General features: G+C 46.2%; 1 protein-coding gene across 4 annotated transcripts in view; it reads right to left on the reverse strand.

Annotated features, from left to right (window-relative positions):
• Positions 1-13,960, reverse strand: part of OGDH (oxoglutarate dehydrogenase) — an 87,732-nt gene that overhangs the window by 20,699 nt on the left and 53,073 nt on the right. For all 4 annotated transcript variants that reach the window (XM_053608343.1, XM_053608345.1, XM_053608344.1 and 1 more), the window contains 5 exons: positions 11,491-11,606; positions 5,585-5,739; positions 5,191-5,337; positions 4,505-4,595; positions 3,955-4,134 (listed from right to left, as the gene is read on the reverse strand). In XM_053608343.1, the coding sequence (XP_053464318.1) occupies positions 3,955-4,134; positions 4,505-4,595; positions 5,191-5,337; positions 5,585-5,739; positions 11,491-11,606 (689 nt within the window). The remainder of the gene's footprint in view (positions 1-3,954; positions 4,135-4,504; positions 4,596-5,190; positions 5,338-5,584; positions 5,740-11,490; positions 11,607-13,960) is intronic.

Below are 13,960 nucleotides of genomic sequence, written 5' to 3' on the forward strand. Positions count from 1 at the left end.
TGTATTAATATGGACTCATCGTTCCTATTTTATTTGATAGTTTCTATGTAACTCATCAATATCGTTGGTTATTTTGAGGCGCATGTTGTTCCAAAAATGGGGGAGGGAGCTCCTCCCAGCAGCCTCCTGTGTCTCTGGACAGGTCCCCGTCATCACGAGCGCTCTCCTGCTTTCTGGTACAACAGAGCAGTGCAGCCTTATGTTTTGCTGTCCCTGCTTAGCCTTGGAATCAGCTGTTTCTCTAAGGACCCTGGTTCCTCTAACAGACAATGGGATTTAAGACCAATATTTGTGTGCTCACTGCTACTAGGATATCATCATTTCTAGGCCCATTCAAGACACAGCTAGAAAACACGTGTGCATCTACATGCGCACACATACAGGGCTATTTCTGTGAGTGTGTATATGTAATAAAACTATGAGTTCATACTGATACCTTCAAATTCCAATTCAACACCTTCCTAAGCCACCTCCTTCCATACCTATAAATATCTCCCACAGCTGTGACACACTCTGTTCCCATCTCCTTAGATACGTTTACCTACTTGCTCAGCGTCCCTGATGCACCAAACATGAGAGCCCTTTGCACCTCTACTCCTTGGATACACAGCCTATGCCTCTCCAAACCCTTTGTCTCAGGGTTCTCCAGAGAGAAGCAGTAATAGGATAGTAGGGTAAGGAGAGAGAAAATGATTAATTTTTAAGGTAATGGGCTGGAAACCCAGGGAGGACCTGATGTTGCGGCTTGAGTCCAACGATCATCTTTGGATGACCGGCAGAATTCCTTCTTCTTTGGGGATCTCAATCTTTCTTTCAAAGTCCTTGAACTTATCAGATGAGGCCCACCTATATTGTGGAGGGTCACGTGCTTTATTTAAAGCCCACTGGCTTAAATGCTAACCATCTAAAAAACGTCTTCACAGGAACTAACATCTAGACAGGCATTTGGTCGAACAACTGGGCACTGTGGCTGGGCAAGCTGAAATAACACTGCCCATGGGCCTGCTGACCTGTGCCTCCCTGAGTTGCCATCACCACCCTGCTTCTCACTACTATGTGAAGTCTTCCTTGCAAGGAAGGGAGGGCTCATGATTTCCTTGTTAGAGACAAAACCTAGAATGTTTTAAAAATGAAACCACACGTCTTGCTTTTTGGTGAATGTGATGGATGTTCATTAGAACAAAAGGACATGGGCACAAGCTGCTGGTTTGCTCAGGGTCCCCTGGGAGGGTTGTAGAGCTCTGACACAATGCCCAGATTGGCTGCCTTGTTGAGTGTAGAAACCACTGATTTTAAGTCACTGATATTTCATTTTTTCCCTGATTCCCACAGTGTGTCATTTCTTCCTGCAGATACTTTTCAGTGTAATCTCAGTCTTTTGATGGATACTTGTAGTTAGTCTCCTCATCCTGAGATTTTCCCTGATCTTCAGGTGACATCATTTTGCTACTGCCTTGTCATACTACAGAGAGGTAACTGGCTACAGAAATCTCCTCTCACAGATGTGAGGAATCTCCATGTGTCTGATGGCATGACCCTGGCAGCCTGACGCATGTCTCTGGCAGGGGCGGGTTCTCCTTGCTATAGGTTGCACTGCTGCAGTGAGGATGCGCTTTCTTGGACAAATAGCCCAAAGGCCACATTAACACTGAGCCAAACTGGGTCAGTTTCACAATCACACATGAGGTTGTGAGATGACCCCAGCTACATTTATAGAAAGTATGCAATTTTTCTTGAATGCTGGGAGTTATGTAACACACATTGCAGCTCCCTGAATTCTGGATTTAACAGAAATCCAAGGGTGTCAAAAGAGTAGCAGGAACAGGCATAAGGCTGAGCCTGCTGCTGATCTGGCTGAGGACATGTAAGGGCTTGGGGCAAAATGAGGGGGTAGCTCAGAAAGAGGAACTGGCAGCTGTCCACACCAGGACAAGGGCAAACAAGTGACCACACAGTGTGTGTGGACATGAAAACAAAGGGACAGCCCAGAATTGGCTACGTGCAGATTTGTGACCAAATAGAGGCTAACCAGCTTCCTTGTCTTGACATCAGACAAAAGGACCAATTAGTGTGACTATTCACAGCAGTTTTTTAATATTCCCCTGCTGTTTCTCTAATAATTTTATTCCTTTTTGGGAAATTTCCAGTATTGTAAGTATTGCTCGAGTACATTTCTGTCCATAATTTATGAATGTAGGAGTCACCCAAAGTTTCTGCAATCTTGTTCCACTACTCAGTCCTTGGGCAAGCATCCTAGCTAAGGATGCCTGAAATTCCAAAGGCACCAGCCACCCCAATGCTGGTTTTCCCTATCCCCAGCCAATCTCTCCTAGGATAAGCACCCCCAGACACCCAGCGTCGTCACTGGTCTTGGGTACTGCATGTCTCCCAACAAAGGCCTATTTGCATCTACTTGGAGTTTCTTTGGTACTATCCTGACCCCTGAACTCAATGCTGTGGTGCAATGACCTCTATGTCCCCATGAGTAACATTTTTACTTTATACTGAGTGCTGATCAATGCAGGAATTATTTCCTGTTCCCAATGAACCCCCAGTCTGACTTTATGACCCGTAATTGTGGTCTCTCTTCCACTAATCCTCTAAGCATAATACTAGTACATCTATAGTACTTTCAATTACGGAACCCAGTAAACTAATAATTGGCTCCACCTCTAAGAAAGCTGACTCTCTCTCTAGGGCCCACCTGGGAGGCTGGACTCTCCCTGCTCTGTGTCTCTGCTCCTGCCTTTCATCTTTATCTACATAAATCATGCCATTTTTGCAGTATGACAACTACCTACTCGGCTGAGGAGAGGCCTGACTGCTTTCTCTCCCTTGTCCGACTCTAGCCCATACCCACACATACCTCTCCTGAGGCTCTCCATGGTTAACTGCAGTTTCCTACCACACTGTATGTTCTATTAGCTTCCTTATGCATGATTTAAAAAGAAAAGAGACTCCTGAGGCAGGCTGGTGATTTCTCCTTTATATGTTCCCCAGAACACACACAGGAGACATTATAATTTTTTTTTCGATTATTTATGCTTTTTCTGATAACTTGAGTTTTAGGTCACCATTAAGTAATAATAACACTATTGCCTATAGATAGAATTCTATCTTGAGGGTAAATAGTTGTAACCCACTGAGGATTTCTATACACCAGCAGACTGCTGCTCTAACTTCCTTTTTGAGACAGTCTCACTTTGTCCTACTTGGTAGAGTGCTGTGGCATCACAGCTCACAGCAACCTCCACCTTTTGGGCTTACGCGATTCTCTTGCTTCGGCCTCCCGAGTAGCTGGGACTACAGGCGCCTGCCATGACGCCTGGCTTTTTGTTGTTGTTGTTATTGTTGCAGCTGTCATTGCTGTTTTAGCTGGCTGGGGCCGGGTTTGAACCTGCCGCCCTCAGTATATGGGGCTGGTGCCCTACTCACTGAGTCACAGGCGCCGCCCCTGGTGCACTACTTTTAACTCACGGTTCACTGTGGCACAACTGAAAATGCGGAAGCAGGACCCCTCTCACACCTGTGAGCCTGTCCCTCCATCTCTTGTGACCTCCTACCTCAGCTAGCAGCGAGCCCATTTCTCCTGATATCTCTCAGTGCCCAATTGCTGCTCACGCTTAACCACACTTTTCCTTACAAAGATTCTCCTCTTTTTCAGTGGAAACACCTCTTTGTCCACCAACAGCAATGGCAAATCTGGCTCCTCTATAGACATATGAAGGCAAAGGCAAACTCCATACCTAGTTCTGGCGATTACAACTTTGAAAGGAGATATATTTATAAGCAGGACTATTTTACTATTGTTATTCTTTTAAGTTTGTTTAGAATATTTTGTTAAAACTCCAGAATCGTACCACCATGGGCTCTGGGCTGTATCAGCAATTAGAGCCCCACATTGCAATGTGGGGCCAGAGGAACCTTCCTCACAGGCCTCTCCCAGGGCCTTACCTTTTTCCCCTCCGTGTCCCCGCAGTAAAACTGCTCAGCTTTTGTCTTGCCCATCACCACAGGGTCTGCAGCCTCAAGGTGGGAAGGGTTGGCCACCAGGGACAAGGTGATGTTCCTATCAGTCACACGGTTGATCCTCCGGTGATACATGCCCAGATGATACTTCACATCTCCAGAGCCCTGATGGGGTAAACGTTGAGTCTGGGCCACAACAGTGCTTTTATATAGGATGTCTACCTTTTGGACCCTGACACTGAAGGATGGGAATGCCTTTGCCCAGATTCACTCCTACCCAGGACATAGGGATTCAGATCCTTGGCCAGAGGGAACATCCTTGTGCCCAGAGGACTGTGGGACTGCTGGGCCTCTGACTGAGAGAAGGGACACTGCCACTTCCCTTGTTCCAATGTTGAAATTCTTCCAAGGAAGGAAACCCATAAATGGTACAGAAGAATGGAGCCCCTGGTAAGTGGTTCTGAGAAACAAGCGCAGCAAGGGGCCTTGTGTAGGCTGAGAATATGCCGAGTGTGTCTCTACATGGGTGCCTTACCTCATCAGCTGCCTCCAGCTTTGAATCAAACTGACAGAAAATCTGCTCCAGCTCCTTCCTGATGACATTCGCAAGCACATTCAGACGCCCCCTGAGACATATTGGGGGAAGTGGGGTGAGCAGAGCCTGGGTCGGGCTCTTAGACAGCAGGAAAAGTTGCTATCAGCCCCTCCTCTTTCCCAAGACATAGTGCTTCCTTCTTCTCTAAGAGTAACTGTGACCCAGACCCCGCCTTCTAGGCACGCAAGACCATAATGTGGTAGGCAATAGAAAGTGCAGAAATACCATGTGCTGGTGGCTTCCTCAGCCTCTCCTGCCTCCCTGTGCCCCACCCCTAGTTCTGAGATCTTGGCCTCCCATTCAATGTTAAGGAAACAGCTTTCCTTCCAGGTTAAGACCCTGACAAAAGCATCAGGGTTTAGCTATTATAAAAATGCAATGTAAGGTCAAACGCCAGTGTGAAACCATATGCGGCCTTAGCTGTGATAGTGACTCTGCGGAGTCCTCCAGGGGCAGAGGATTTGAGAACCCCCTGCAAAACAAGACACCCTCACATATTCAATGAGTTCAGGTTCACAACTGGCAACAGAGGAGGGAATGGTTGCTCACCCAGGGCCCCAACCTGGTGCCTCTTTCGCAGCCCACAGGCACGGCAGAACACCAGTGGGGTGTGTTCCTGGCAGTACCTGTGAGGCATGCCCATGATCACGTAGTCCACTCCATTCTCACTCGACTTGTCAATGATGGTCTTAAGGGCAGGGATCAGCACCTCGCAGCCTTCCAGACCAAAGCGCTTCTCGGAGGACCACTTCCGCTGCAGAAATTCCTCAAACCTGCATGGGGAACAAGCCACCTTGAAGCGTTGTGTCATGAGGGCCAGTCCTAAAGTCATGCTTTCCTGAATGACAACGGGAGGCTCTCAGAGGCTGACTGACTTGCTTAGTGGTGGCTCTTCACATGTGTGTGGCTGCAGCCATACCTACTCCTCAGCCAATGGGCTGCACACAGGCCCAAACAATACACTTGGGGCCACTGCTTCCCTGGGAGCATGTGCCCTGGGACCCTGGGCCAGACTCATACCTGGTGGATCGCACAAGCCTGGCTAGCAGGGTCCGCTTCTCTTCATTGGTGAATTGCATGATCCCAGGGGTTTCAAACTTCTGCCGGATCCACTGGCACTGCTCCAGGTCATTGATGAACATGAATTCCACCCCGATGTGCTGGCAGTAGGCCATCTATCCACAGACACACACAGGCAAGGGACTTCTAACCACATTGGCTGAATGACAAGAGCTGAACGCCCATTCAGCCAGAAGGTAGGAGAGGGGCAGGGCAGGGCAGGAGCAGGGGTTCCTTCTCAATCCCACCTGAGCCAGGCGGCCAAGGAAACAGACTCGGAGGGCTGGCAGGCCAAGGCTCTCCTCACAGGGCCACGAAGTATTCCCTTCAAGAACCTGGATCACTCACAAGAACCTCCTGCCCTCCAGAGGCCAGGCCAAGGAGCAACCCCAGTTCCATTCCATTACCTTCATAGCAAGAAGCACAGGCCTTATCAGCTGTGGGACTGAGTCCCTCTCTAGGAAAGGCAGGCTGTCCTCAAGTCAGACATGTACCCACCACCCCTATCAGGAAGGCCCATGTGCTGCCATGGGCTCAAAGGCCATTTAAGATTTGCACAATTTTTTTTTTTTTTTTTTGTAGAGACAGAGTCTCACTTTACTGCCCTTGGTAGAGTGCCGTGGCGTCACACGGCTCACAGCAACCTCCAGCTCTTGGGCTTATGTGATTCTCTTGCCTCAGCCTCCGGAGCAGCTGGGACTACAGGCGCCTGCCACAATGCTCGGCTATTTTTTGGTTGCAGTTTGGCCGGGGCTGGGTTTGAACCCACCACCCTCGGTATATGGGGCCGGCGCCCTACTCACTGAGCCACAGGCGCCGCCCCAAGATTTGCACAATTTTTAATTTCTTTATTTTGGAGATAGGGTCTCTCTCTGTTGCCTGGGCTAAAGTGCAGTGGTGTCATCATAGCGCATTGCAACCTCAAACTCTTGGGCTCAACTGATCAGCTTGACTCAGCCTCCCCAGTAGCTGACACTACAGGTGTGTGCCACCAGGCACAGCTAATGTTCCTGTTTTTCTGTAGAGAATATTGGTATGTTGCCCTATCTGGTGTTTTTAACTCCTGGCCTTAAGCAATCCTCCCACCTTGGTCTCCCAAAGTGCTAGGATTATAGGTGTGAACCACAGTACCTGGCCAACTCCTACTTTTTAATAAATGACTGTTCTCAGCAACAAAGAAGCAGGATTGCCTACATGACTAAAGTAAGGGTCCTGAGCAGACCAGTATTTCCTTTACTGGGTCCACACTCCAAGGCTCGGAAGAATAGGAGACAACCGAGAAGAGAAGAGAAAGATTTCTGAGAGGAGGCTCTGGGCTCTCAGAAATCCATGCTGCAGAGGCCCAGGCCCAGGGCTTGATCTGCACAGCGTCCTGGAGGACCAGAATGAGGGTCTGAAAGCACACTCCAAGTTGGCATAGAGTAAAAAGGAAATGGGCCCCGCTGTAGCCATAGAGACACTTTAAAGACCCTGGAAACAACTTTAACTGTCTGCACAGCAGTCACCACTGCCAGAGTACTCAGAGCATTAAGTCCTGCTCAGCACCTCCTGTCTGTGACCCCATCTGGTTTTCACAATAGACAGGGAAACCAGCTGTCAGGGCAGTTAAAGGTCTAGATCAGGCAGTTCCAGATCTAAGATCAGGTCCCTGTACTATGCGGGATGGGGGTGAGGTGGGGAGTGTGGGTCTTCTTACACACAGGCCACATGACTATGAAACAAAGCAAACTTTGTCTGAACTCAAAATTATGGTTAACTGCAATATGCTAGTTATCATCCTAGTCAACAGAAGGAAATTCTGCAGCAGTGATGAAAGGAAGAGAAAGAGGAAATGCTATTGGGACAGATAGTGGTATTTAAGGTATTTTCATTAAACCCTGCTAAGGTTTGGATGTTCCCTCCAAACCTCATGTTGAAATCTGATCCCCAGTGCTGGAGGTGGGGCCTAATGGGAGGTGTTTTGCTCCTGGGGTACAGATCCCTCATGAACAGATTAATGCCCTCCCTCAGAGGTGAGTTTTCACTCTATTATTTCCAAGAACTGGTTGCTAAAAACAGCCTGGCACCTGCCCACCCCTTGCTTCCTCTCTGGCCACATGATCTCTGAGTGCTCCCCTCTGCCTGAGCAGAAGCAGCCTGAAGCTCTCACCAGATGCATGAGTTTTCCAACCATCAGAATCATGAGACAAATAACTTTTTTCACTACACTCAGCCTTAGATATTTCTTCATAACACAAAATGGACTATGACAACAGTAAATCATACTTCCTAATGACATCAATGACGATAAAACTGGGAATTTTTAAATTGGATGCACAAAAAGTCCACAGTATGAATTAGCTCCCTGTCCCTAACATTTTAGCTAATACTAGCTCATTTTACAGACATTTAGGGAACCACAGTGCCTGACCAACCAGCAGAAGAAAGCATATTTCTGTAGACATCTGTTCAAGAAGGCATGGCTCAGCATGGCTATTCATATCAACAAAGACGACTCACCCTCCCTCGGGTCCATGTCAGAGTTGCCAACCCAGTGACTAGCTCCCTGTCCACTCTTTGCTGTCTTAGCCCTAAGTGACTTGCTGGGGAGGGGGAGAATCTTCCTTTCATCACTGCTGCTGTCCACGAATGCAGACGCAGCACAACTACCTGCAGGCCTTTCCTTTTTATACTTGATGGGGGCAGAATTCCCATTATTGAACAATTCAGTTCAGTTCAGGAAACTGTTCAGTTAAAAGCTCTAGAAATCAGTACCTCTCCAACATTATCCACATGATGTTGTCTATTAAATTAGAGATATAGTTACTAGCCTCTGGATCATGTTTTGTTTTTCCTGTTCTTGTTACATTTCAAGGAGAAAAGGGGAGCAAGTTTTAGGAACTGAGTTTCTCTAAAGAGACAAATTTCAAGAAGCCAAGAGGTCACTTCCTTTAATGTTTTAAAGAGCTATAAGTTGACCACTGTGTCATGTGACTAATGGCTTAAATTATACCTGATTATGCCAATCTAACACATACACACATAAATAAGTCAAGTACCACCATCAGGCAAGATGCTGAGGAGCTTATGCAAATGTCTGTAAACTATTGTGACAACAGGGTCATCTATGCCTGGGCCACTCTGGGGACAGGAGTGATTATACCTTGTAGGGTCCAGGTCCAACTGTCCCAGACAATAAGAGCCAACTCCAGGGCTCTAGCATCAACTGGGCTGAAAGGGAGGCATGCTGGACCTATGTGTCAGCCTAAGAAGGAGCGGTCAGCAGGCAAGGGTGGTCAATGAGGAGGGATCTTTAACATGCTGTAGGCTCTAAATCCCTTTAACATGACAAAATCAGGACTATTTGGGACTCAAGATTCAGAGAGGAAGTTAGCCACAAAGGACATTAGCACCCCTGCCCTGATTCTGCTCTTTGGGAAGAAAGGTGCTGAAGGGGCCCCTGAAAGGAGACACTGCGGCTTGCTATGGAGATGGCAACCCTAGGGGAGCTTTCCAGTGAGAGAGCTTAATGATGAGCTGCTGGGCTCCCCAACGGGACTCCTCTGAGGTGAAGGGTGCTAGTGCTAAGTCAGCTCTCTGTGCAGGCTGGTCTCGTGAGATAGCGGCCCTAACAGGATCAGATATAAGAAATTCACTCAGGGAGTGGGGTGAGGCACACAAGCAGCTAAGTATTGTGCAGGCAGGGCCACCTGGAGAAAGACTATCCATATGAGTGCTGTTTGGGGTGGGGTGGGGGTGTGTCTAGATACCACGAGAACTTCTACAACACCAGTATCCAATAGAAACATAATGTGAGCCACGTGCAATTTAAGTTTTTCTTATAGAAACAGATGAGATTAGTTTTTCTCTTTGACTCAATATAGCAAACATATCTTTTCAATATTTAAAAGTTATTGGGCTGGGTGCAGTGGCTTATGCCTATAATCCTAGCACTCTGGGAAGCCGAGGGGAGTGGACTGCCCTGAGTTCACGGGTTAGAGACCAGCCAGAGCAGAGTGAGACTCCATCTCAAAAAATAGCCAGGTGTGGCAGGTGCCTATAATCCCAGTTACTCGGGAAGCTGAGGCAAGAGGATCGCTTAAACCCAAGAGTTTGAGGTAACTGTGAGATATGATGCACGGTACTTTACGCAGGACGATAGCTTAAGACTCTGTGTCTTACCAAAAAAAAAAAAATATATATATATATTTATATAAATATATATATATATAAATATATATTTTTAAATTTTTATATTTACAAGTGGCTACTGGCTCCCATGAGGAATAGGGCAGAACTGGAGGTTAAGGCTAGTGTGGTGATGCTGGTGCAGATAAAGATGCTAGGAAGGTTAACACTGAGCACTCCTCATTGACTGCCCTTGCCTACTGACCGCTCCTTCTTAGGCTGACAGGTCCAGTTTCTACCACCTTCTCTCCCATAAGCCCGGAAGTGAGGAATGAAGGTGGGGAAGCAGCTCCAGGCTGAGATGCTGACCACAATGTAGGATATTTAATGTGCTTGTCACAGACTGCAGAAAATGCCACCATCTAACACTCAGATCTTTTCCTGCCACTCTGTAGCCAAGTGTTGAACCACTGACAAGAGAATTTCAAGTTAAACCTCACTAGCAGCAGCAAGGGCTCATATGTGGGGTGGCAGGGGATTCTGACTTATGGGACCTGGGCTGTGATTTGGGAATTGAGGTTTCTGAAAGCTCCCCACGGGGTTCTAATGTCCAGCCATGAGAAGATAGACTCTCTCTCTCTCTCTGAGAGTCCTGTGGCCAGTGTGGTTCCACACAAACTTGCTGGGAACTGTCAGGTGCTATCTACAGATTCAGAGTCTGCATGACAGGCAGAGTCCAGGCAATCTGTGCATTCAATTTTTTTTGGGGGGGTGGGGGGGGGAACAGAGTCTCACTATGTCACTTTTTTTTTTTTTTTTAAGAGACAAGAGTCTTATTTTGTCTCCCTTGGCAGAGTGCTGTAACATCACAGCTCACAGCAACCTCCAGCTCTTGGGCTTAGGCAATTCTCATGCCTCAGCATTCTGAGTAGCTGGGACTACAGGCGCCTGCTACAATGCCCAGCTATTTTTTTGTTGCAGTTTGGCCGGGGCCGGGTTTGAACCAGCCACCCTCGGTATATAGGGCTGGGGCCCTACCCACTGAGCAACAGGCCCCACTCCTGTACATTCAATTTTGAGGGACTCCATTCCAGAGTATTTTCTCAGTCTGTTTTATCTTTGATTCTTTTGCTCTAAATACCATGAGCAGCAGTAAGTACTAGTTAATAGCTAACACTTGGCACGGACCTATCATTGCACGCATTCTTCCTTCTGGAATGGGCACCAAAGTTACCCTTCTACTGAGGGAGGCTACAATTTGCCCAGGATGGAAGGACTAGACACAGGCCACCTAACCCCAAAGCCATATCTCTTATCTGCTATCTATAACGTGTGTGCATGAAAAAGAGTTCCCTGGCATGCTCAGCACTAACAAAGTTCAGCAAGGAGAGGGAAAAAGGAAGTAAAGTCTAAGTCAGAGCAGCACGGAGGGAGAAAGGGGAGGAGCCCCAGCATTTGGCTAATTCCCAGCTTGGGGCTTGCGCCTCAGAGCCAACTTTCCAGGGAATGTCACACATCTGATATAAACCCTCACTGGGATTTGACAACAGAATTTTTTATCACTCTCTGCGACTGATCACAAAAACAGGTTTCTATCTGCAAAACAGCAAAAGAAAAAGTTCTCTCTCACAATCTTTAAAGGAATGGGGCCAAGAAAAAAAAAAAAGAAGAAAGAAGAAATCTAGTCTTAAAGCCATCCTGCTAACACAGGTTCTTAGTAAGTCCAATAGACTTTTCTGGAAACTGTACCGTGTTCTTACCTCTAGCCGACGAATGATTTCCCGCAGAGGAAGTGCTGACTCCTGTCCTCCGATGAAAGTAGTGGTGGGCAAGTGGAAGACCTTGTCAAGATCAGATTCATCCAGGCCGTAGAATCCTGCAGGGTGATGTGGGCAGGACAAGCAAGATGAGGAGAGACAGGGAACAGCCATGCAGGGAATCACAGTTTATGGAATGGGAAAGGAACTCCCCAGGGGAGCAAAATGAGAAAAAAAACTATATAAAAAACCCCTATGTAAAAACAAGTAATGTTTTACAGCCAGAAACATAAATTTTAGCAATAAATTAAGCTGAGAACATTACCGGCTAATAGGCATATTATTAGTTCAGTGCATTAGTTATTCATAATGTAGAGACTAATTTATTTCAAGGTCCCAAAGATAAAAAACAATTTTGGGCAAGGGAAGAGAAGGCCATGAAAAGCCATGGGGTAAGTCAACTGAAAACGAAATAAAAATAGTTAAGGTGAGAATTAAAGAAGAAAATGAGGAACTGATAATAGAATAGCAGATCATATATAAATGTGGTGAATGAGAAAAGGCTGGGGGACTAAAAAGTGAGGGAAGAACAGTTACCAGTAGCCAAGCAGTATGTTAGAGAGCTGCTGGACAGGGGTCCAACAGTGGGCAGCAGAACAGTGTGCAAATAGCCCCTGACCTCTGATTAAGGATGGTCCTCTTCTCCCGAAATTCCCAAACTGCACTTTCTAAGCCCATTCTGCAGGCAATACTTGGCAGCCACAGATCTAACTCTCCCTTCTTCCCAATCCAGTAACTCCTCAAGAACTAAGTAATCACTAATGTTCTCTGGAGCACTAACTATGAGGAAGATGCCTCTTTTTCAAACCGATAAAGGGTAAAGATGGAAGGGCTCTTTCTTTGGCATTATGTTTGGTTCATCTTGCAATAATAGTCAAAGCAGAAGGCTGGTAAATGGCACCGTATGTTCTTTTTCGGGTTTGGCACTTTCCCTGACATAATACATCTCTTAGAGTAGAGCAAAGAGCACAGTTCAAGAGTCACCAGCACTTGAAAACCTTACACCAGCATTTTCTCAGGCTCCAGGAATGAAAAGTGAACCTGTAAATAAGTATTCTACAAAGTTTCCAACATCTAACTAGACAAGACGCAATATTCTCATTGTTTCCTGGCCAAATTAAGTGTAAGTAAGAGCCACTGTGACACATAAGGGTCCAGTATGGAATTAATAGTTAATTAATATAATTATAACTAATTAATATAATATAGTTAATACACAGTTTGCCAATGCAACTGTGTACTCGGGTCCCTTGAGAGATTTATAAAAATGTATGCTTCCAAGCTCCAATTCTGGTATTGAATCAGTCTGAAAGTGGGCCCAGGATTCTCCCCAAGTAACTGATTCAAGCTGGGTTTAGGAGTTACAGCTTTTATTTATCTAATGCTTTAGGAAAGTTTTACGTCTTAAAAGCAAACTGTGTTTTCCAAGCTTTATTTGTTTTATTAAAACAAAAGAAAATCTGGCTTTTTTAAAGCTGAAGGGTGACAGTAGAAGCTTAGTTCGAGCTACTCACCCATTTCCTCCTGTTAGTCTGTCAATAATAAGGACATAGCAAGCACCAGAGCCTAGATAAAGCATGTGACTTTTGTCATTTACAGCCCAAGCTTTCGGGCAACTGCCCTATGGTGTTTATGAAGGAAAAACAAAATCACTTTCGAGAAATGAAATGTGTTAATGAAAAACTTCAGGCCAGGGGACCAGAGGATCCAATTAACATACATTTTGTTAGAAAGCATTTCAATTGTGGCATTAACTAGTCCGGTATATCCTTGTATATGAGAACTGTGTACTGGTCGCGATCTTTCAGCATGACAATGCTGTGAAGTACAGGCCTGCAGACATCCCTAGGCCTTACCATGTGACAGTCTTTCATGTGTATCACCCCGAATTCACAGTTCTTAGGCTATACTGTTGAGCCTCAGAACTACCTGCCATGTCTAGTCCTTTTAGGCATTTGAGAAATCTTCAGATGCATGTTTTGGGAAAGGTAGACATTTTTACCCTATTCCTCCTACTGAAAGTACAACTAAAAACCTTAGACATTACAGGTAAAATAAACATAAGACAACCCTGAAAGATAGAAAAAATGCAGACCAGTCAGGTAGGTCTTAAGGAAAAATACAGCGGGGAGTTCCCTGGGTTTTCTCGTTGCTGCTAATACCCCAGACTCAAGAGTAGAAAAACCAGCAACCCCCAAAGTATAAGGGGTGTATTTGATATCAAAAGCCCAACAAAAGCTGCTCTCTATCCAAAGGACCAGCAAAAGGACAGCCTATCAAGATAAAAAAACCTTGGGTCAGCACCTGTAGCCCAGTGGTTAGGGCACTGGACACATACGCCAGGGCTGGTGGGTTTGAACCTGGCCAGGGCCTGTTAAACAATTACAACTATAACAAAAAAATAGCTGGGTGT

Source organism: Nycticebus coucang, chromosome 11 (genome assembly GCF_027406575.1).
Source record: "Nycticebus coucang isolate mNycCou1 chromosome 11, mNycCou1.pri, whole genome shotgun sequence".
NCBI classification, from domain to species: domain Eukaryota; kingdom Metazoa; phylum Chordata; class Mammalia; order Primates; family Lorisidae; genus Nycticebus; species Nycticebus coucang.